This window comes from Sabethes cyaneus, chromosome 1, assembly GCF_943734655.1.
Source record: "Sabethes cyaneus chromosome 1, idSabCyanKW18_F2, whole genome shotgun sequence".
In the NCBI taxonomy this organism is placed as follows: Eukaryota; Metazoa; Arthropoda; class Insecta; order Diptera; family Culicidae; genus Sabethes; species Sabethes cyaneus.
In genome coordinates this window covers 164,283,440-164,309,156 of record NC_071353.1, presented here as the reverse complement: position 1 = coordinate 164,309,156, position 25,717 = coordinate 164,283,440, and the positions used below count along the sequence as shown (strand labels likewise).

At 40.1% G+C, this 25,717-nt stretch overlaps 1 protein-coding gene across 2 annotated transcripts; it reads left to right on the top strand.

The window, feature by feature from the left end:
* LOC128733103 (interferon-related developmental regulator 2) lies at positions 1-25,717 on the top strand. 2 transcript variants are annotated; one of them, XM_053826717.1, is made up of 3 exons: positions 23,196-23,305; positions 23,410-23,622; positions 23,803-25,717. In XM_053826717.1, exons 2-3 carry the CDS (start codon positions 23,580-23,582, stop codon positions 25,089-25,091), a joined length of 1,332 nt encoding a protein of 443 aa, XP_053682692.1. In that variant the 5' UTR covers positions 23,196-23,305; positions 23,410-23,579; the 3' UTR covers positions 25,092-25,717. The 2 variants fall into 2 exon arrangements, with proteins under 2 accessions (XP_053682693.1, XP_053682692.1); XM_053826718.1 differs by lacking the exons at positions 23,196-23,305; positions 23,410-23,622 and adding an exon at positions 1-881.

Genomic DNA, 25,717 nt, shown 5'->3' with positions numbered 1-25,717 from the left:
CGCTCGCGCTTACGTACGAATGGAAAAATTTTCTTCGCACACGCGTGAATAATTTTTCAGCCAAGTGCATTCCGTCGTGTTAGCCAAGTTGCAAAAGTCTGTCGTGAAAGGAAGGGAAAATCGATTTTTCTTCACAATCCGCAGCAGTAATCAGTTTGATTACTCATCCAGCCGCGAGTGATTAGTGACGTAAAGATTGAAAATTGCTTAATATTACCAGTGCTTGCGTTTGGTAGTGAAATCTTTTGCTGAAGAATCATCAGCACAAGAAGCACAGACTATCGATCGGTTGATAAGTGACTTCCCAGCCGTAGCAGCAGGAGTGAGTAAGCAGCAGCAGCTGGACAAGCACATCATGCACGGTGCTTTATTTCACAACATTGCTGCTAGCGAAATTGATGCTCAAGTGGATAAAAACGAAAATTGTTTGTACAAAACTACTGCTATAGGCACAGATACTTTTATTCCGTATGAAGCGATCTGTCTCGTAACAGGTTTGCCCGTCGTACAACAGCCTCAGGGGAGAAGATCCTGATTCTTGTCGGCGTCTACGTGAGCGCAAGTGTGAAACAGCGGGCCAGACAGTGATTGCAATTTTTGACTTTGCTGCTGATTATAAATTAAAAGTGTGGGAGAACAATTTCGAAACGGCTTACGTCTTAAAACTTGTTAAGTCAAAATAGACGAAGAAAAAAAAATACCTACACGCTAGTAGTGAAAGGTGCTCATAGAAGCTGGTTTTAAATTTAGAGAAGCAAATAAGAAAACGGTAAGGTTTTCTGTTGAGTTGCAGTTGATCAGTTGCAGCCTGAAGTCGTTCCCGTCGAGTGGCAGAGGAAAGTACAGCAGCAAGATGCCGCGGAACCGAAAGAAACATCTAGGTAAGTCGGGTGTGTGTATGTGGGGTGCTATAATATATCATGGGCAGTACGCCGTACCAACCGTGTACCGAGCAGGCTTAAATGGCTCAAGGTTACACGCTTCACGCTTTGTGGGATTTTTCGTTGCTGCGTGGACTACTGCTGTGGCTGTCGTTGCCGTCGTCGTCGTCGTCCTTGACGAGGAATCAACGAGAGTGAACCAACAGCGCTGCCAGTGTTACATAAAACGGTCAGGGTTTGTGGCGGTCGATTGACGTGACCAAAATTCTGATCCAGTGTAGGTCGCTGTCGCCAGTAAAACAAAGCGGATAAAAATGAGATTTTCCTAATGGTGATTCATATACGTATACGTAGCTTAGCTTGCGTTGCCGTACATCCCTGCTCCGAACGACAGTTCAACACTTGTCACGCGAACACGCCGTCGCCAGCTGATTCCGTTCAATCTTTTAATCGGTAGGGGAGTTTTGGGTGGCATGGACTCGGCTCGAACTGCAAAGCTATGTTTTTTGCGAATTTAATCTTGTGAATGAATAAGGAACGAATACATGTCTATTTTCTTTAAGCATTTGGAAAAAAAACTTCTTGTCATATTGGTAGAAAACAAAGGAACCCATGATAAATCATAACCCAATTTTTTGTTTTACCTTGAGAATAAAACTAAGGTAAAACTAATCTTGAGTAAAACTAGACTTTCCAGTGTTTTTTATTAGAAACCAAACGCAAACTGTAAATGGAAATACGTTTGGAAATTTCTGGGTTCAAAGGTTTCTATGAAATTTACAAAGATGCCATACAGTAAAACTGATGAAACTAACCTCTTCTACCACTCACATATGTATGGAAAATGTAGGGAAAAATATACATATAAACAATCCATTGAATTCCTTAAAAAAATATACCTGCTCCTTGCACCTTTTCATTAATCTAATTTAAGTTTTTCGAAAAAAAAGGTTCTAATGTGACAAAAGGTCCACCAGCTGATTCTATTTACATTTACCTTGCCTACGCCTGCGCTGTAGGGGTCCCGAGATTTGACACACGCTGACTCATTCATTTCATATTTCTCTCTTCACCCAATCCGTCTGTTGAAACAATAATTGTTTCGCTTTTCTATGTGTGCCAACACTATGAATGGCTACGAAACAGCAAAGCAACCATTTTCTTTTAAACCCGCTTGTTAGAACTGATAGAACACTATTCTGGGAATTCAGTCTGATTTTACGTGAGGTTTGTTACTCTCATCGGCAAATACTTTCCTGGCATTTAGATTTGAAAGCTCTCTGTTACGCGTCTAGTAGCGAGTACCGCGACAAAGCGTTTTCGGTTTTGTCGATTCTCAACATTGAGAACTCACTGCATGGGTCACGTCCATTGAGAACACCCCTACAATGCTTCTAGGTTCTTTAATCCAGTGCGCTCAACTAATTCGCCTGGATCCTGGGACCTCTGACGACATGCAAATCATGAAAATCTTCCACCTTACTTCCATACGTAAGAAAAAACTGCTGAGACGTTAGTAATTGGCACAACAGCGTTACAACCATTCCGATAGTTTTTCTCAACAAAATTAACTACTCAGTGGGGTTAATCCCGGCGTAACGGTTCGCATTCACACCGAGGACCGGGGTTCAAATCCCAACCCCGCAGAAGTCACGAATGACCTAAGCTACTCAGCCGGCTTTTCTTCTGGGTTTTAAGAGGTTAAAAATAACATTGAGATAGTACACTAGAGTCGCTTTTTAGGCTGTTTGTTTTTTTGCGACTATTTTTACGCGAATTTCGGAACCGCGTAATTGAAAAGCGACTTGTTGGAGCAACTGCACGAAAGTGACTTTATGACCTATGGATTTCGTCGCCTTCAAGAACCTGACCATGGGTAATACCTTTTTCCACCTCAATCGTCGTCATCAGTATACCTGGCGATTAACAAATTATACGGAATTGCAAATCGATTTCCCTACGATAAATGGTTGGCACTTGATCGACGTCAAAACCTGTTCGGACCACTACGGAACGGAGCACCGTTAAAACCACCATTACTAACGTAATGCTGTTGTACTCCTGTTTAGGTTAGGAGCGACTCACGACAGCGTTTAAGATGGTAGCCTCATCACTCGATAGCGTGACCCTAGTAAGACAAGCTACCTAAACCGGCCTTACTACGAATAATCAAGAAAATTCAACTCGTAATATTCGGTATGGAAAAAGACGACGAAATAAGCACGAGGAATGGATGCTTGGTACCTGGAACTGTAGATCGCAAGGCCCAATTTTACCAGAGCAGTAAACTGACCAACGAGCTGGGAACGGGCTTTGTGGTAATGGGCGGAATGCAGGATCGCATGATGCACTGAAAAACGAGTAACGACTTGATGGATGTCTATGTTGAGGATAAACGGCCGTTTCTTCAACTATAGTTGACTATCATAAACGTGCACTGCCCACTCGAAGGTAGACCCAGAGATGAGAAGGAAACGTTCAATGCGCAGTTGGAGGCAACGTACGATAGCTGTTCACCACGGGACTTCACTATCCTCGGGGATATGAAAGCCCAGGTCGGCAGGGAAGCGATGTATACAGGTGATTGGGTCTCATAACCTGCATACCGACACGAAAAATAGTGACCAGCGATGCATCAACATTGCAGCTTCTGGAAGCCTAATGATGATCCGAAACACTTCCTTTCCCCGAAAATTCAAGGCCACCTGGAGATCACCTGGCCAACGAACATTGAATCAAATCGACCACATTTACATTGATGGCCGGTTTTTCTCGAACATCACCAACATAGGCTCCCTACTTATGGTATATTTATATCTCGGGACAAAACCGTCCTCCTCGGTTAAACGTCTGGCAATTAGACAACCGTTAGTTACCGTTGTTCCGTTGTTCCGTCCGTGTACCGTCTCTACGTTCCACTGTGCAGCTAGGTGCTGCGACCCTCAAAGACGGAAGGATCAGGATACGCTGGGCCGTCGATGGGCCCAAAACCGCGATGCTAGGTGAAATTCCCGGCTTACGAGGGAAAAAAAGTGCTTGAAAAAACTATCTAAGCATTGCCACGAGGGAGAATATGGCCAAGTATCGAGTGACATGCTATGAGTTGATCACGATCCTGAGGAGAATAGAGCGCTAACGGAAATACAGGAATCATGAAGAATTAGTATAATTATTGCGGGCTTATCCACTGCGTATATCTTTGACATATGTCACGTTTCCAACCTGAAAATCCTTGTATTTTTTTCTGTCCATAAAGAGGGAATAATATGCACATTGATAATTAACGTGATGGAACTTCCTCCCTGAGCTCGATTACAAAGTCATTTGAGCTCGTTGTATTGGATCATGTTTTTGGATTGTCGTACACTTCCCACATAACAGATGGTTGTAATCATGCTAAGCAAACTGATGCAATTTATTTTGACTTGACAGCATCCTTCGATAACATCAGCCTCGAAATCGCCCTAGCCAAATTGGGAAAATTGGGCATTTGCGCCAGAGCTATCAGCTGGTTACGTTCGTACCTCGTTGGTCGCCAGCCAACAGTAAAAGGCGGTAATAATTGCTCCGGGGTATTTGCAGCTCCATCTGGAATCTCTCAAGGTAGCCACCTCGGACCATTGATTTTCCTTCTATACTTCAACGATGTAAATCTCAAACTGAAAGTTCCGCGTTTGTTTTCCGCTCATGATATGACAATCTTCAGCCAGATTAGTTCTACGGCTGATGCCCGTATGCTTCAACAGCAATTGGATTGGAAATTGGTGCAGCATAAACCGCATGAAGATTAATCCAAGCAAGTGTGCCATCATCACTTTTCAAGTAAGAAAGAATCTATCACATTCGAATACAAGTTTTTGGGAACATTTATTGGCCCTCCCATGGGTAGGTGGTTTGACGCGTACTTCGGCCAAACGACCTAAAAATTCTTAGTTCCGCATGTAGAATGTTTATAGTTTAAGTTGGATATATGTGTAGTATGTAGTATTGCATAATTTAGCTTTATGTGTAGCATGTGTCTCGTAAAGCGGAATGGAGCGAAATCGAACGGATTTGATTTTAAATTCAATCCGTTTGGGCCGAAGCACCGGGAGGGCTTAATCGGTTCCCTAGATGAATTGCTGGTATGCACAGAAATTTCTCTAGAAAACTGAAACCAAATCCTACCCACCATTCATGAGATTTTGACTTACTCATGAAAATTAAAATGTATCGCTAGTTAGAACGAACGAGTGTTCAAAAATGATGTGATGTCTTTATTTGCGTAATCGAGACATTTTCTATGAGATTGCCATAGAATTTGTGGCTGTTATGCGATTATGGACAGCACAGCACTGAAAAATATACACACACGTACATGTATACATGTGTATGCATGTATGAGTGTGCATGGGTGTATAGGTACGAATGAATATATGTTTGAGTGTTCTATGATGAGTCGGAAATTCTTCTTATACCTATGCTGCCAAATTACAATTATTAATGGGCAGGAAGTTATAGTCAGTAGCTGTGTTCCTGTGTCAGTTTCCTATGCTATTACTATTATTACTAATATTGCTATCGTTGCTGTTACTGTCACCTCTATTGTATTGTTTTGGATGTAATTATAATTATTTTTTTTCCCCTCCTTTATTAGAATGATTTGCATGTCTTGTGACTAACCGCGTTAACGGTATTCAACTAACAACATAAAATGATCATGAATGACGCTGTTTGTCTCCCAAGGGCCTTCCTAATGCTGATGAGCTTCTGTCGGAGAGTCCATCAAGTCGAACGGTGGCAACTCACCGGCGGCCTGTTCCTCTCCATTCTTGCGGCTGTCGTCGCGGTCGGACTTAGTGGATCTCTCGAAAAGCCTTATAGCCTCGATATATATTTTGTTCTGTCCATTGCCCAATGCTGGCAGACGTCAACTGAAATTCCATTTCTAACTAAATCTTTTTAGAGTTAAAACTTCTTCAAACAAAAACAGGTAGGGTCTTTTTCTAATTCCCGTCGTAATAAGGAAAGCCATTCTAATTTTCATCATTTGCTGGATGGATTTAGTGAATACTCCAAAAGTTCTTGTACTGATTTGACTAAAACACACTTACCTTCCGATCCGTGAACTTTGAAATCACTGAAAAGTGACTATTAAAGCATATTATTGAAATTACGCAACTGACTTTATTGCTAAAATTCGTCGTACCGTTTCAAAATCCGTCCAACAAAATTTTTCATCGTCCGAACTAAAAATCACAACAATGTTTACGAAGCTAACGCACATGTATTTGTGTAGGACGGCATGACAAATGTTATTCTACAAAATTTCTGCAGGTCAGGCAAGTTTTTCTGGCTGTAGAATAACGACAATGCCTTGCGTGAATTATTTTCATTTATGAATGACGGAAATTAAAACGATTAGTCGACATTGTCTTCTTCGTCGCACGAAAAAACGTAGGAAATTTGGCTGGTAGGACTTCTTTAATGATAAAAAGCATTTAAATAGATCTCAGCTCACTTTGATTGATCGCGTATGATAGACAACTAACTAAAATATTAGGGAATAACTAGTTTTGCATTGCGTGTCATAAAAATGCTGATATTTTTAATAATTTGTGTTGGATAGGACGGGAATAGGCAATTACGACGATGTAGCAACATACCCTATTCGATTTTCTGGCTGATTCAAGCGATAGCGAAGGGCTGTCCTCAATCATTTCCACTTCCTAAAATGGGGTCATAGTACATAATATATGGCCGTGGTATGAGGATTTTTTTTTGTTTTTTTTTTCGATTCAATACCATCCTCACAGAATTATCAACGTCGTTAACATCTTATTAAGTCTTGCTTTAGTGACAGCTTGCACTTAAGATCTAACACGGCATATATACATATCTCCAAGTGAAGTTCTTTTTGATCCACCTCATCCCTTCTTAGTTACAGAATCATTTCAATTGACCACGGTCTGAAGAGCATACCGACAAATCGGTTGACTACCGCTACAAATATGCAATTAATGCCACCGGGAATAATACGAGCGAGTACCAGCCCCCATTATATCGCATCTGCTCTATTTTTCGGAAGTTCAAGTAGTTTTTCGATAGTTCTGAGCGATAATATTGCTCTTGAATAATATTCCGCACAAAATATTCGAAAATTTACGCCATCAGCTACAATACTGCAAAGATGGTAGATAAAGAGGCGGCTGTGGCTTTTAATGAGCATAGGTTGTTGAACAGCGCTGGGTCAATCGTGATGACATGGGTATTTGGGAGATGAGTAGCGTCCAGCCTAGCGAGTAGTTAGTCGGTAGTAACATAGGTGATGGTCAGACATAGAATTCTCGTGATATTACTAACTTGAAAATTGCAATCAACATGTTGACTAAAAATTTCCTCTTTTCTTTTCTTTTCTTTTCTTTCTTTTCTGCCTGATCTCTATCGCTTCTTCTCACGGCAACAATAATGTTGCCGTGAGGGGAGGCAAGAGATCAGCCACAGATGACCACACTGGTGACAACGATGGAGAGGACGGCCGGCGTGGAGCCTGCTTTAGGTTCAATTAAGATTGACTACGAACAAGACGAGGAAACAAAAAAGGAAGGAGAAAACAAGATAAGTACAAGCCATCTTATGCTATATTGACCAAGCACACAATTATATCAAGCCAAGTTCTGTCACTCTTCTTCCGCCCATTAATCCATAATCACCAATACATTATGGAGCTAGCGTAATCCGCACGGATTCTTTTAACATTATCACAACCACCTTATCTCAGCCCTGGACAGACTTGGCTCTAACTGCCCCACCTTGTGCTGCAAACAGAAACAGAAACAGAAGTTTTTGGGAACATTTATTGGAAGAACAAACTGTAATTAAATAAAAAGAAAACTTTTCCAAATTAAATTCTGCTATTTATATTTATTCGCACGTATTTCGCCTACGACTTGCAGGCTTCATCAGTGTTTGTTTTCGAACATGGAAAAGTTTTCTTTTTATTTAATTTCAGGTTTCTTTAGAACTTCAGAACAAACTGTACCAAAGATTTAGGCGTATTGCTGGAGAGTAAATTATCATTTCACCAGCATATAGCTCGTATTCGGCAAGGCCTCTAGAAATCTCCGATTCATGTTCCGAATCGCTAAAGAACTCAGCAGCTGCTGCTGTCCGAAGTCCTTATACTGGTGTGTTCAATCCTCGAATATTGCTGTCAAGTGTGGAATCCTTACTACCATAATGGAGTTGATGTAGAGCGGAGATTTGTGCGCTTTACTCTTCGACGTCCTGCATGGAGAGACCCGTTCCGGGCCGGCTGCCCTTTTACGTAAGTCACTCTAGCTGTCCACCGCAGCGTTGCCCGTGCTATTTTCGTGCTTACTGCTAGAATGGAATGTCCTGCTTTACTCAACAGTATCCAACTACAGGTACAACGAAGAATTTTACGAAGCCGTGAATTTCTGCAAATTCCAGCCAGACAAACGAATTACGAGCTCTACGGTAGTATAGTTATACGATTATTCAACGGAGTTGCCGAAGGGTGTATTGAATTTGTTGAGTAAAAAAAACGTAACTTAAATATTATCAAGCCATAACATTAACCAGTTGATAATGTGAATAATTAAATAAATAAACTTACTTATTCACTAATGACTCGCGCAAGTTCTGACAGCAGGGAAAATGACTACATCAGTACGGCGGATGATGATGTGTCCAACCCCACAAAAGGTGGTGATCGAAGCCATCAAGCAGCTCAAGAACAAACAAGATGGTATCGCAACGGAGCTTATCGAGATGGGCCTTGGGATTGGTTGGCTACTCGTCCACCGACTGGTAGTCAGGATCTGAGAAACAGGGTGACAAGTTGGAACTATCGAGCGATCACCATTCTCAACACCGCCTATGAAGTGATGCTTTCGCCGTCTATCACCGCTAGCAAGTAGATTCGTGGGAAGTTATCGAGCCGGTTTTATGGACGGGCGATCGACAACGGAACAAATTGTTGTACTCCAGCAGATTCTTCAAAAGCCGCCTCACGATGCTATCGACCGTGAAGAGCTATGGAAAATTATGGATGAAAACGGCCTTCCCGGAAAGCTGACAACACTGATTCCTTAATGGATCCACGATGGATGGTGTGAGGTGCTGTGTGAGGATTTCGTTCGCGTTATCATGCCCCCCAGTTGAAACACGCAGGGGGACTTCGACAAGGTGATGGTATTTGCTGTCTCCTATTCAACATCGCGCTTGAAGGTGTTATTTTGTTATAAGATACATCATCTGACTTAATAGTAGTCTTAATGAAAAATAGTACGAGTACTATAAAAGACAACTAACAATGCAAGCAATATGCAAACATACAAAGAGCATAGTTATCTACGAACCCGTTGTTTGAACGTTGTTACGATTAGGTTAAAATCAAATATATCGGCTACGGCATTGAAGCTTGCCTACATGAAGCGGATGGGGTCATGTTGCCCATACGTCACATTTCGCTGAGGTAATAACAGCAGATTGCTGGGCCTCAGGGTTCTTTCCGATGCATACATATTAGGCTGCTGTAAGATATTCGAAGCATCGATCTCGCCAAACAGGACTTTTCCCACAAAGCTTCAAACCGTCTGCGCTCCAAAGTCTGCATTTCAAGAAACCGGCAGCGCTCATCATACAGTGGTAGCTGGTGATGATTCCGCCATGGAAGGAATCGTAGAGCATAACGCACGAATTTTCGTTGAACGGCTTCAATTCTTGCTATACAGTTAGCATTGAATGGGCACCGAACAACCGAGTTGGTCTCAAGGACGGAACGCACCAGGGAATAGCAAAGTGATCGAAGGCACATAGGATCACGAAATTCTCCAGCTATTTTAAATATAAATCCAGCAGGAGAAGCCGAGTGTGATCGAGCTCGCATAGGCAATAGTGTGGTAGTCGACGGAGAAGAGTTCGGGACGATGGACGAATTGTATACCTCGGGTCGTTGATGACGTCGGATATCAACTGTAGCAGAGAAGTTGTGCTTGCTACGGATTCCACAAGACTTTAAGGTTTAAATGTACAATGTACAAAACGTTAATAAGACCGGTAGACTTCTACGGGTACGAAACGTGTACAATGCTCGACTGGGACTTGAAAGCGTTGGCCGTTTTGCTAAAGCAAAAGGATCTCGTAAGGGGAGAAACTACCGGAAGAGTGGGTGGTTTGTCTGTTCTATAAAATGGGCGATCGACTAGATTGTTGTAATTACAGCTACCCTGGCCTTTTGTTTTTGCAGGTAAATAAGTACATCTTAAACAAATTATAAGCTTTCGGGTGGCGGAACTGACGGAGACAGAGTGCGCTCAGGCCTCCTCGTTCTCCTCAAACAGCACAACCAATGTGCCTCGTGCTATATCAATAATTTGTCTTTATCATTCTCGGTTTAAGGCTGTTTATCGTCAGTACGCTGAACGTCTCGAATAGGAATCTCTTCGCATCGGAATCGCGTGGAGGAATTCCGCAAAAGATTCGTACCGAATGCTTTGCTTATAGAGCCCAAATTCATGCTGCATGATAATCCAACAGTTGGAGTACCCAGGATACCTATAACTTGGTAAAGGAATCCTCAGTAGTGATGGAAACCCGATCAGGAGGGCATAACAAAATAATATCAAATTTATAACACATTTTGATAATTGTAACACATTATGTTACAAATTGGAAATAAACTGACCAGGAAGTAAAAACAACAGTTTCAAGTTTGTAACAGATTCTGTTAGTTGTAACTGACCGAGATATATATGAGCAATATAGTTTACACTACTAAAAATGTTACTTATCATTACTGGCGTGCCCAGGATACACACTGTGGCATGTGCCCTATCTTTCTATAAAATTTTATGCAAATGTTACGTGTAATTTTAAACGTGATTTCACGTCAAATTTTACGTCTAATACCAGCCTAGTTTCTAGGAAAATTTCAAGTTCAATTGTAAGTTTTGTTGCAAGTCTGATTTTTTCATGTTTAAGTTCAAGTCCAATTTGAATTATTAATTTAGGACCAATTTAATGTCCAATTTGAAGTAAAATTTCAACTTTAAATTTTGGTCCAATGTAAAGTCCAATTTCGTGACCACTTTTATCTGCAATTTCAATTCCAATTTTAAGTAAAATGTCGTATCCATCTTTTAGTACAATTGCAAGCCCAATCTATGTGCTGTTATATGTTCAGTTTATAATTACTACACTTTGATAAAGATTGAAAAATTTTTTTTTTGTTGATTAAAGCTGCAATTTATTTCATGATACAATACTTTTTTAAAGTTAATCTACCTGCGTTCTTGACTTACATATGGAAATAAAATACTCAGACACTTGCGTATTATTTTTCGATCTGATTTCAACGCTTACACATTGTCTTACTGTATCGTTTAGTAAAATTAACATCTCTTCACAAGACCTGGTATACAAAAACATATTATCATAGATCTTCGTGACAGGTAGTCTTTGCCCTATTATATAAAATTTTCCTAGACCGGATATAAGTATGTGTTTAATAGAAATAAATAGCCCATTTATGTAAATAAATGAATCGTCGTACGACATATCCGAACATGCGGATCTTGCGCAGATTCTAATTCCATTGATGAAACATCTTGCAATGAAATTGAAATCGACCTCCTCTATATTAGCATCAATAATAATATTCTCAGGTAAACCGGTACGTAAACGTTCATCATATACAGTGTTGGTATGAGTTGTACACCAAATTTTGTCGATATAATTTTGAATCTTATGATTAACTGTCAAGGTGTTATGGTGGCAAATGCGGTTTAAAATAAATTTTGATGTTACTTGCAATACAGGGTGATTATTCGATGAGTGAAATCCGATTAGCATACCGTTGCCATTTTCATAAGGGTAGAGAGAAAAATTCCATAAAGCTCCGAGATATTTCACTGACTGTGCCAAATGACTGACCAAATGCACATTGTACATCATATTATCTCTTCCATAGTACTCTTCAAATTGTTTAACAAATATTATTAACCTTTTGTCACAGATTCTCAATGTTTTTGGTGAAATATTCATTTCTAGTAACAAGAACACACTAGACGAAAACACCATTATATGATCAAGATATTTTTTTGGTAAAATGTCATGTAAACAAGGGTATAAGCAATGGAAAAGGAAAGTTTCCCACTCACTAGCCTTAAATTTTGAATATTCTTCCATATTCCGTATTCGCCGCGGAAAACTGGAAGGCAGTCGAATTTGAGACAATCTGTAGTCAATAAGAAGTTGGTTTTCACTATTAATCAGCGAGGGTATTCGACTTTTTCTCTTGTCTATAAGCATTTCCCAAATTAACTTTGTGACACCCAACAAACACATGTGCATATAATCAGGAGGCAGTCCATGTATAATGTTGAAATCAGGTATACCAACTAGCACACTAACACCTTTTATACCTTGCTTTGGCTCTGATTTTGTTGTTTCCACTTCTATCATAACTGCACGTGTTCGATCGTCAAGCCTCATTGGCGCTTTTTGGAAAGGATACCTAATTTGGCGATTTACTGTTACTCCTGGATGTAAGCAAATAGTACATCCAAAATGGCCATTAAACTGCCTTGAGCAGAATACTTCGCATCGCCCTACTGAATCCAGACAGTGTTGTAATAATACTACTTTATATGTTTCCGATCCTATCTCGATTCCCGATCTCAACTTTTGCATTTCCATTACAAAATGTCGATGAAAAAGAGGCATATTTGGTTTTCCACGGTTGAACCATAGAGCAGCTAGGATTAAATTGTGTCTACTAAACCTTATATTTGGGGGTAAATTATTTATGGTCAAAAACAGTGGATGAAGCGGTTTCTTGTTTGTGCATTTTACAGCAACTGCACTATCTTCGTTTGCAGATAGGGTAATTAGCTTCTGATTATCATGTGCCATAATTTTTTTAGCCAACAGACCTCTGCTTATGTCCGATATTTGGTTATTGCAAACAGAACGTTCATATTCTGCGATTTCCTTAGAGTATTTCAGAACTGTCTCCCGGATCTGATTTTCAATAGGAAGCACAATAAAAAAATCTCTGGAAGCAGAAAAACAGCCCTCAACAGGACAAATAACATCGACCGCTGGAAGGTCATCATATCTGTGACAATGTGACAAAACAAAAGTTTTTATTGCATAAAAAATGTGAACAGAGTGAACTTACCCGTATTGGCAATTGGTGCAAAAGTAAACTCTTTTGCTATTATATGGATCGGGAAATAATTTACTAAAGGTTTTAAACGTCTCCGGAAAAGTATTGCCTACGGCAAATATATTCATCATTTGCAATAGATCTTCCAAAGCAGCCTGCGTCAGATTATGTTTCATATAAAAATTAAGTACCATAAACATGACGTCATTTTCAAAAAGATTTTCAACAAATTTTATTCGCTTTTCTTTGTTACTGCTATCCTCCTGAAAATGGGTTCAAAATATTACTGGAAATCACTCAAATGATTATTGAATTCACCGTTTTTTCAGCCGTAGATGCATCAAATTCCTGAAAACACATTTCTTCTAATGGAGGGTTTTGAGCACACTCTTGACCTTCATCGATCGTCGCTGTGCCAGCAAATAAAGTGCTACTAATATCTTCTACAGATGGGAGTGCATTGGGATCACTCACGTTGCAATCACCTACAAGCTGATGAAGTTATATTTTGCTCAAAACGACCTATTTCATACTCAACCTATATCTGAATTTGAACTTTCCGATGTCAGCAAAACTTGGTTCATATTCAAATGTGTGCTTTTTTTCCTATAGTTGACCTTCCGCTGTAATAGTATAATTATTTAAATTAGATTCGATAATATTGAACAAATCTCTGTTACTTACACGTATCATGTATTTTTTATTATACCAAGGATCCATCACGGAATGATAGCGCGGTTTCCTTTTAGCGTTCATTTCTGTTTTTTAAACTTTTTCGTCATGCAAACTTGAATCCAAGTTTTCAAATTGCTCTTTGCATTGAAAGTTGGATTTTGAACACACTTGTCAGTCACACATTTTGTAGGTGAGAAAAGTTGCCAAAATTTCGTGGGAAAACCCCATGAATCTTGGTTGATTCCTATTTAAATTCTAATGCTTACGTAGAGTTGTTATCGACGCTAAGAATAACATAAAAATAGTTTCTAAATACATAATTCCACGCATAATTCATAACTTGAACAAATATGCAGCATATATGAAATAAATGAAAAATTAAATGCTATTTGCTTTTCCTACAACTGGTACTGGCGCCACTGCTAAATCAAATGTCAGCTCAGATGGGAGAGTTGTAATGATGGGAAATGCTGATCAAAATCTATAACGATTATTGATAAAGTTTTCTTATCGTTAATAATTAATAACGATAATATGACAGTATAAGAAAAAATACGTAAGAAATAGAACAAAAATGTTAAAATAATAACAAGCCAAGAAGAAGATTTCACTTTAAACCTCCCAATTTTCGATATTCTTCCGTAACGATAAAGTTTGATGGTATTATCGATATAAGATTACTAGCGATAATAACAGTAGCACACTTTTCATCACAGTTTTGAAGGTTGCACTTTATAACTGTGCAGTCCAATTGAGTGCGAAGAGCGTAATACAATTTTCCGATTTCCGGTGGTTATTTTTATTTTCATTTCTTTATCAATCATTAATTGCACGGAATTAGGGAGACTTAGAGAGTCGTCGTCTAGAGAGACCTGGAGAGTCGCCATCTTAAACCAAGAACATATTTTTAGAGTGACTATATGTCGACTAACATTTGAAAGGGGCGGAAAAGCCAACTGCCAAACAGAACGAGCGAGACTTTATTTTCCTATGCTGCTCCAGCAAAAAATAACTCTCACTCGTTCTGTTTGACAGTTGGCTTATCCGCCCCTTTCAAATGTTGGTCGACAAATACAGAGTGGCGACATGTCATCCCGAATGTATGCAATGCGAATTTTCTTTCTCTTTTCTGCATACGCGTTGGATAGGTCATCTGATCGATTGGAATGACACTGACAGATAATTGACCCGTGGGGTCATCTGTCGATTGTCAAAGTACCAGCACGGGAAAGCGCAATATCAATATCAGCACGTTAGCTTGTCATATAAAGTGGTCTATTTTCGGTTTAAGATGGCGACTCTCTAAAGGCTCTCTAGCGACTCTCTAAGTTTCTCGAGAATACACATTATGGGGTTGGGATCAATGTGATATATACAGGTGTGGCAATGTTGGTTAAGTGGTGTTAGTGCAATGAAGAAATTTCAGCATGGTGTGGGTGGGATCGTAAATCGACCAATCACGATGAAGTGTGACGTCAAACTCCAAAAACAAACCCCATTGTCCGACGCGGTTTGTTTTTGTAGTTTGGCGTCTTTTTCTGATTTTTCGCTACTAATAGAGCTATCTGACAGCTCAAGCACCCACACTAGCGAACACGAAATACGCGTGTATATACATGATGTTTACCTCATTTTGGGGAACAACTTATGCTGGAGGAACAAACTGAAAAATAGCGATTACTAGTTGTGCTTCTGCGTTTGCCACACTGCAGAGTACATATTTCAGTCAAATTTTCCATTCTGTTCCAAATTCAAGCACATATTTTGAAAATTTGCTGGTATTTAAGCCAGCGGAAGACGAAATTCCTTCTGTACCTTGGTGACAAAGGAATGCATTTCTTTTGCTTACTGTTGTTGTTTGCCTCATTTTCAAGCACCAATACACACATTACTGGAAAGCTCTATACCATCAAATGTCTTCATCTGCCACACCTTTTTTAACCTCATTGGGTTGGGATGGGCGATACTAGTATCGATACCAAGTATTAGCGATGCCAGCAGTGAAAGAGATTTCGTAGACTGCTCGCACTTACAGGAAATTGGCGATTATTTATCAATGTTCGATACCATAGTAACGAAGTTTCGATAGAGATTTCTAACATTCATCTCTCGTACACTTCAACAACAGCGTCATGGAAAAACCAACAGCAGCAGGAACAAATCGCTTGTACGTATTCGCGTTGACAAACGTCGACGCCAACAGAGCTGCAATAAATAGACATTTGTGCATGCATAAATTTGGGACCCTGTCGTTTTCTCCGGAGTACTTTATTTTCTCGGTCTAATCTTTTAAATAACATAAATCGTTTATGAAGAACTTTAAAATTCAGGAACATTAGTAGAGCCAGAAATCACAGCAACTAAAATAATTGATGGGTCCCAAATTTATGCATGCACAAATAACTGTATTTGTCGCAGCTCTGGCTGCCACCTCCAAAAGTTTATTATCCAGCTTTTTACGAGCCAATATTTGACATTTAAGCAATACATCGCACGTTTTCTTTCCGTTCGTTCCTTTGGTTTTATCACAGACAAACAGACAACACTCGTTTTCCATTCTTCGTACCGACTAAACCGACATTTCAAATTTGGGCTCAGCGGGGTACGCTGCTGAAAAGAAAACAGCTCAAGAAATATTCTTGCAATTTACCGACGAAATTTTGACAACTCCAATGCAAGCAACCACCAGTAATTTTTTCTTGTGGTAATAATTGTGCCGGATATTATTACGTTCGGAAAAGTGACGTTTTGACTCACTTGCGTGTAAACCTGCGCCATCTGGACGTGAAATAATATTTCTTATGAGCCATTTCTTGTCCTTTACCCATTACATTTCAGCAGCGTACCCCGCTTTAGTTGGGAATGTCTCCGTGTTGGTCAAAGTGGCCCTTGTAACGAAAGAAGGGAAATGCCCCCATTAAAATACTTGCTAGTTTGAGGGATACTCATGTTGCTATTTGGGAATGTCGATCATAGATGGCACTAGTGTTCAGGCACAATGTGTGGTAAGATCATTTTTTTGATTTATCTTCCAAGTGTTATGTCTGTTTGTCTGTGGTTTTACCGTGAACGTGCAGCAACAATACGTGCGATGTATTAAGAAAATGCCAAATATTATGGCTGGTAAAAAGTTGGATAGGGATGAAGCAGAATCCAGAACACACTGAGGCAAATTTCCGTATACTCTTTATGTGTGAAACTACATATTTTTTTGCAATTTGATCTGCCAAATAACATATATAGGCGAGGCACATAAAAATCATTTGTATCGCCATGAATAACATTTAAGGCCCTATTAAAAGTATGTACAAGAGCACATAATTTTCGATTATAGGGTATGAAACATAATTTTTATGGCATTTCACACATAAATATAATTTCTAAGTCAAATACCTTTTATGGGCTGTCTCATAATAAATAAGAAATTTCTTTTGATATTTATATTTAAACATATAAAAATAATGTTTTAAGTAATATAAAAAGTATGTGCTCATGTCCAATAATTGTTAGGTTTAAAATTTGATAAGTGTAGGAATTTGATTTGATAGTGTAGAAGAGCGCAAGAGATCGAAACATTTTTACAGATTTTCACCCGCACTCACATATAGGCATTTCTATAAGTGTGCAAGAGATCGTTTAGTGCCGTCAACGCGAACACGCGGCGCATTGTGCATAGCGTTTGCGTACTTTTGACAGATAATCTGTCAAATTGTATGGGAGAACTGTCAGATTAACGCAAACGCAACCGTAAAGTACCAATTCTGCGCGGGCCTTAACTGTCAGCAATCTCTATACTCCAAGAAACAAAAACTATCGTTAGCGTCGAACCTCAACGATATTATCGTTAGATACTTTTATTGATAATATCGACAATTTTCCCATCCCTCCCTTAACCAACCGTAAACCGACCGTTATTTTTGTTCCACTTACGATTGCTTACGCACGCGTTTCATCGTTTCAAAACGTTTCGTGATGGCCAAAAATAAGAAAAGAGTGGTAGCAGCTTCGAAACGAATAAAACAAGCAGCCAACACTAAGAATCTAGGATTTTTGGAAATTTCGGACAATAGTAATCAGGTAATACGTTATATAATATTATGTCTCCAGCACAAATTGGACTTCCGAAAAAACGGAAAACGATTTTTGTTCCGTACCGTACATTAAACCTAGTGTCAGAAGTAGTGTGCTGTATAGCGCTACGGTACGAAAGAAAAATCGTTTGCTATTTTTTCGGAAGTCCAGTGTTGTGCTGGCGACACAATACCTAATATGAAACACGATTGTAATCTTATTTTTTCAGGAAAATATTGCTCTGCAAACACCCGATACAAAACCGCTGCCGGAAGCTGCCATTGTAACCCAAAATGCTGATAACGATAGCAACCAGGCTGAACCCGTTGAGCTGGAGCCGGATACTGTTGAAGGTGAGTGAAATATTCACGAGTAACATGTCAAAAGGTCCAATGTGTGAATGAGAGATTATCTCTGCATCTTCTTTCTTATGCTTGTCACGGTTGTATAAACGCATTTCAATCCAATTTTTGTTAAAAATAAGCTAGCCAATAACACCTGCAACCATTTCATGTTGAACAGATGCATTCAAGGGAATTTGCATCGGCGGGATAAGCATAAGAGGAGACACTAAGAGAATCTCTTATTTGCACATGGGACCTTTGCCTCGAGCAACATTATCGAAATATGTTCCTCCTATGTTCCACAGCTGAGAACTGTGTGAGTAGTTCATTCCCTTATTCTTGCTTTCAACCGTATCCTGCATTCGTAGGAATAGTTGAAGATAGAACTAACAAAAGGGCGAATGTCGTAAATGTAAACAAAACGAATGAGATTTATCTTTTGCTGTACCAGCATAGGAAAATCAACTGTCATCCGCTTTGTTTACGCTTGCGACATTCGCCCTATTCTTAATGCTTTCTTCAACTATTCGTACGAATGCAGGATACAACCGAAAACAAGAATGAAGGTATAAACTACTCTCAGTTCTTAGTTGTGTTTATTTTGTTTTTAAACAGTTAAACCAATGTTTTTTGTTTATGTTTATGTATACAGGATGCGCTTGTGGTCATGAACGCGACCTTTGTGAATTAAAAGTGGTAAACAAAAAGTTGAAGACTAAGGTGCGGAAATTAAAAAAGATGCTCTCTGACGCTACACAACGAAATCATGCTTTAACCGACTCGCTTAATGCCAAGGTGCTTGGTCGTCCACAAGCGACAGTATTTACAGTAATACCGGGTTATCCCGATAGAAAGCGGCTGAAGGCGATTTCAAACACTGCTCAAGAGAGCGACTACATATTCGTAAGATTGTTAATGCGAGAAGTATGGCCCGATGGGTTATTTAACAGGTCGGTCACTGGCAGATCGTCAAATAATCCATCGGGAAGGAAGGGCAAAGGACCACATACATCCAGCGTTGTACCTCAGCGCGAGCCGCTTGAGGAAGAAAAGCGTGTGTATGTAGAGAGTAAGTTTTCGTTTTACTGTTCTTTTTATTTTACTAACTGCAATTTACATTTTAGATCGACTATTGGAGCATCGGTTGAATATGGGAGACCCACCAACAGTCGCCAAAGCACACGCGGATCAATGCACCCGACTAATGACACGGGTTGTCGCCTATTACGGCCGAAAAACAAATTTTTGAAATTGCATTTGAAGAACTTTGTCTTTTTAGTTGATAAAATATGAAACCTTCAAGGTTGTCAATAGAGGAAACGTTAGTAGATGTAGATGTAGTAGTAGAACACGCGAAGAGAAAAATGTTATAGAAGAAACATGAGAGGAAAGATAATAGTAAAGAAAACGTAAAAGGAAAGTTGTTAGTAGATGAAACGTGAGAGTAAATGAGATGTTAGTAGAGGAAAAATGTCAATAGAGGAAAGGTGAAATGAAAAATGTTAGAAGAAACGTGAGAGGAAGTGAAATATTAGTCGAGGCAGCGATGGTTCGATAACTGACTAAATTTTGATTCATTTGACAGTACCGTCTCAATCGTGCAAAATTTCACAAAGTTGTATATGGGACATTTGAAGAACTAGTTATTACCTAAAATTTCGCCAAATAAAGTTTTGATGTATCTTTTGTATTTACGATGCTACAATGATAGTACCTCATTAGTGTCTAAATGAACGTTTACTTAGTTGCTGATGAGGTACTAGCATTGTAGCACCGTAAATACAAAAGATACAGCAAAACTTTATTCAGCAAAATTGTAGATAATAACTAGCTCTACAAATGTCCCATATACAACTTTGTCAAATTTTGCTAGGCTGAGACGACACTGTCAAATGAATCGAAATTGAGTTAAAGTAATCAAATCATCCCTTAGTAGAGGAAACGTGAGAGGAAAGATGTTAGTAGAGGAAGCGTAAGAAGAAATGATCTGCTAATAGAGAAACGTGACATTAAAGATGTTAATAGAGAAAATGAAAGGAAATGAGTGTTATTCCATTATACGAAACCTGCAGAGTACAAATAAAACTGAATAATTTAAAAAATTACGGCTGAGTTTTGTTATACATGTTTTCGAAAAGACCTTCGTAACCACTTTTTGTATCATAAAAGTAACAATATATGTTACACTAGATATTACAAAATTATATTTCGGGTTGTTATGAATTCATAACAGGATTATAACAAATGTTGTTTTAAACCACTAGCATACTTTCTAACTTATTGTGTTACAATTTTGATTAAACAATTACAGATGTTGTTACGAATGAGTTATTGGTTTGAAGAAATTTTGTTATTATTTGAGTTATTTTAACCACTTGCAGTGGCTAATTTGTAACAAACGTTGTTAGCAAAAAATCCGTCGAAAAATAACAGGATGAGTTACAATTTTGTTATGCCCTCCTGATCGGGAAGGCGGAGGAAAAAGGGAGGAAATTCTAGTATGCAAGCTGCGTTAAGAGAACCATTATGTAGGCTCTAACGGATTGTTGACCATCGTGCTTGAGTGATTATGGCCTGTACGACTGAAACATCTTGTAAAGAATATTATCGCTAAGGTTTGTACCATGCAAAATCCTACACCAGGTAGAAAGGTCATGGAAAATCTTCCGGAATATCTGGTACCAATTTTCTCTAAGGTGGAAATTGGGTTGTATGACATTTGCCCGAAACCCATCCCCCAGAATTTTTTTGCCAGAATGCAATTTGCCCGAAAACCATTCCCCAGAAAGTACCATTTCCCAGAAAAAAATTTCCCAGAATGTACCATTCCCCAGAAATATTTTTCCCAGAATGTACCATTCGCCAGAAAACCATTCCCCAGAATAGATTATTCTCCAAAAAATTCAATAAATGGAACCATTTTTCGCATTTTGGTGAAAACCATCTTGCGGAATATATCAATCTGCAGAAGAGATTTTTCCCCGAAAACGATTTTCCATTTTCCAGAATGCACTATTTTCCTAAAAAACCTTCACGCGTAGTACAAAGCAAAGCCTTGGATAAACTTCATAAGACTTGACCGTTCTTTATCGACAGATTTCGCAATCGGTAATTGGGGTACAGGATAATTACGAAGTCAGTGTAAAGATCCTACTGTCTATATAGCAGCGTTACGCGTAGTACAACTCTCCCGAATAGACTCTTTCATCTCTTTGCCCCGCTTTCCAAATATTTTCTTTCCCGAAATTATATTTTTCCTATAAACTTTTCTCGAATAATATCATACATTAATAAGAATATATTTTCAAGGTTAACATTGACCGTCATAAAAACAATTAAAAGTTAATCTTTTGCGTTTAAGCAGGATATGGGATAACGAAGGAAACAAAAAAGCATTTCTCAAGATCTGCTGCTTTTGGTATATGGTTTATTATGGTATTTATTTGCATTGGTTAGCGGGACATTGGATTTTACGTGGCCATACACAAAAGAAAATATATTACTTGCACTACAAATCCTTTTTTCTTTCCCTTTAATGCAAATAAGTTATGCTAATTACAAGGTGTGACTTATTTACCGTCTTAGTAGCAAGTGTTTCCTAGATGATTCAGGGCGAGACGGCCGTAGGCCGCGAGTGTTCGCCGGCGACCCGCCGTCGGAAGCGCCGGCCACTGCGGGGGGGCAGCCCCCCCGCAGAGATCACCTCAATTTAGGTGCAAGCATTTTCCTAGGTTTACTGACTAGTAGGGGCTATCCCTTAGTTGAGTCCGAACGAGCGATAGCGAGTAAGGACAGCATATACTCAATAAGTAGGCCGAACATGCTGTCGCAGTTTCCGAACAGTATTAGTTAAACCCAAATTACTACAAGCTGATTTTAGGGAAACTGTTAATAGGAAATTATTCGAAAACTAGACAGCAAGAAACATTTTTGTTTCAAGTATTTATCATACACTTGATCCATGACACACATCACACGTCTTGTTTCCGCATGTTCACGGTAAAACTAAAGGAACTTGCGAAAACAATGTTCTCTTTTTCGGAAGTTTCCTTCTTACTCCATATCACGTATGGAACCTGAATCCCAAAACGGTCATTGGCTTTATAAACCATGTAGTACCAAATTGGGGCACAGGATTACAACTATCCCGCTCAACTCCATCAATGGGTATGAGCGGTACGTAAACTGTGTACAGCAGTCGGGGCCTGCCATAAAAGACGATCATTAAGACTGTCGCAGTGGCCTTTTAACCCAATGTCCTTCTGACATGCAAAAAAAAAGTCAAGAACCAATAAAACGCTTCATTGCTTCAAATTTATGGTAAGCTCATGCAAATACATGTATTTTGGGGTATGGTCCATTCTGGTGAAGTTTCCTAGGAGACAAAGTATAATTTTCTGGGAAATGGTCCATTCTGGGGAATGGTTTTCTGGGAAATGGTTTATTCTGGGGAATGATTTTCTGGGAAATGGTTCATTCTGGGGAATGGTTTTCTGGGAACTGGTTCATTCTGGCAAAAAATTTCTGGCAAATAATTTTCTGGCAAGTGGTTTTCGGGCAAATGTCATACAATCGGAAATTGACCTCTGGCTATTTATCTGAAAGTAAAAAAGGGTGATGATGCTATAGAGCGTTTGTGGTGTTTAACACTTAGTTGCAATTGTCTTGCTGAAGAAGTCTGTTAACAGTGTTAAAGGGATTCGTGTCCCCACTTTGGAGGAATATGGCACGCGGGGGTAAAGTCAATTAAACAACGTATTTCGAAACCATGGCACTATGGTCCATTTTGAACTAATAGTCACTCAATACAATAATCAATCTCTCAGATTAGTTAGTGCGAATAGTTTCGAAATTGATAGTCTTTATCCCCATCTAAAGGTTGAACAAAATTACCCTCTTTGTTATTTGATCCTTTCTTCCACAAACTATTTTAACTTCTGCGCTTGAAACTATTTGCTCCGAATTCCCCTACACGAGTACATACGTACTAATTACTCATTCACTTTGTTGGCCTCAAAACCCCATTACTACTAGTGGCTGACGGTGTCGGCTTTTTGGCTAGCTAGTAGTATATTGCACTACATATAAACTAACCGTTGTTGTGTTCCTCCTCCCTGCTGCCTGTCATCTAGCTCCTTTTACAGGCCGAGCTTGTCCGAGTGAGTTTTGATCCAATTTGCAACGTGTGGCGATCCTCATAAATAACAGATAGGGATAGTGGTTCGGATTTATATTTCTCTTTGTTTTCTTCCGCATTTCGTAGCTGCGTGTAAATTAGATCTTACCTAAGTTGTACCGCGACCGATACATACCGCTACTCGTTGCCCGGTCCGGTCGGTGGAATTACATGCTGCGCTGGCAGCTGCAGCAGCAACAACAACAGCAGTCAGCTTTGTGGCTCTTTCGAAACACGTTGCAATAATAACGACGTGGATGACGATGACAATGCTGAATCGCATTTACGCTCTAACTCTAGGTATTAATTAATACATATTTACTGAGCACTGCCAGTGAGTGCAACCGACTTTGATCTGATTCGGTTGTTGTCAAACAACCGCTTCTTTGGATCAAATCCAAACGACGATCGTAAATTCCATTGCACCATTTTTTTGTTGCTTGTTTTTAACTTATTTCTGTTTTATCTTATTTTTTACAGCCAATGGCAACTCACACCACAACGCCGAATCCGACGACGAACTGTCCAACGATGCCGGCAGCGTGTACTCGTACCAGTCGGAGAACGCAAATGATGCCTACAATAACAACAACGATGGCGGCGATGGCGGCGGCCAGCAGCAGGATCAGTACGAGGAGCGGTTGAAGTACGAGGAAAAGTTGCTGCAAGCGATCGAGAACGTATCGGACAAATCGCTCCAGACGCGCATCAGCGCGTTCCAGCTGATCAACGAAACGCTCGTCCACCATTACATACCGGAGTTCATCGACGATCGCAAGATGACGCTGATGGATGCGATCGAAAAGTCGATCAAGAAGGGCAAAGGCTCCGAGCAGTCCTGGGCGGCTCGGATTATTCCGCTGCTGGTGATTCAACTGGACGGCGCTGACGATATAAACGAACTGATCAAAGTGCTGAAACCGGTGCTGGTGGCGACCGCGCTGGACACGGCCGCTTCCTACGATGCCCGGGCCAAGTGCTGCATGGCACTCGGATTGATGAACTTTCTCGCTTCCGACGATCCGGGAGATCTACTGCCACTGATGAAAAACTTCGAAACCATCTTCTCCGGAAGTTATCTGAAAGGCGACAGCAGTCCAAGCACGGCCGGAATCGACGCTGCCACGCTGCACAGTTCCGCACTCAGCGCTTGGGCCCTGCTACTTACGCAAATTCCTTCCGGTGATCTCGTATCCATGGTCAACAGCGGAAACGCGCTGATCCCTTCAATCAAAAAACTAACCGGAATGCTTCAAAGTCCCCATTTGGAGGTCCGCATGGCAGCCGGAGAAACGTTGGCCCTCATCCTGGAAAGCGGCCGTTCTCACGATGAAGATTTCCTGACCGAAGAGCTGAACGATCTGATCGAAGCCACCCAAAAGCTAGCTACCGACGCTCACAAGTATCGCGCCAAGCGGGACCGCAAGGTCCAGCGGGCTACCTTCCGCGACGTTCACCGCTACCTGGAGGAGGACATCCTGCCGGAAATCTCCATCAAATTCGGCAAGGAAACGCTCCTGCTGGACACCTGGTCGCTGCACCATCAGTACATCTGCTTGCGAAACGCGCTCGGTTTCGGCATGAACGTTCACCTGTCGGAGAACGCTTTCCTACGCGACGTGCTCCAGCTCGGGGCCAAGATGGACGAACAGGAACGCAACTGCAAGATGGCTAAGGCCGAGAAGAAGTTCATCAATGCGGCCGCCTTCAAGGCACGGTCGATTACGCGCGGTAAGAACCGCGACAAACGGTCCGCCGTTATCAACTAGGGTGTATCCGAGACGGGGGATCCGAGGAAGGCTGCCCTGTGGCTGTAAATAGGTGTGATTTATTTTTTTTTAAACTTCGTTAATTTCTTCACTTGTTAGTTTAGGTTATCCAAATTTTACGTATTTGTATATTTGGTGCTTACTTAAATTCGTTAGTGGTGTTTGTTGTAGTTTGCTTCACGAATCAGAACCCGCAGATTTCCGGAACTGTTGAGTAACAAAACAAAAAACAATTCGCAAAATTGGTCACTTTTTAAGAATCGAAATTTATGGTAAAACAAAACTTATGTCGAAACGGTTAGTTTTAACGCTGGATAAAAAGCTGCTTGGGGCCCGTTTGGTCTTCAACGGGCGGCAGATTTTAGATAATGAATAAATTGTGTGAAACGCCACAACTGTGTGGGCAAGGTAACTAGGAAGGAGGAGAACATGTAGATGTCACTCGATGGCCAAGTTTGCCAAGTTTATTAGAAACACCCGTAACCGATCTAGCAAATATCCAATTGCATGTAGGGGAGAATTTCTATGTAATACCTACTATTACCTACTACTACCTATTATAGCTCAACCCAATTAGTGTGAGTAATAAACAATTCAAATAAAGTAATCCGTGTATCGCAATCCGA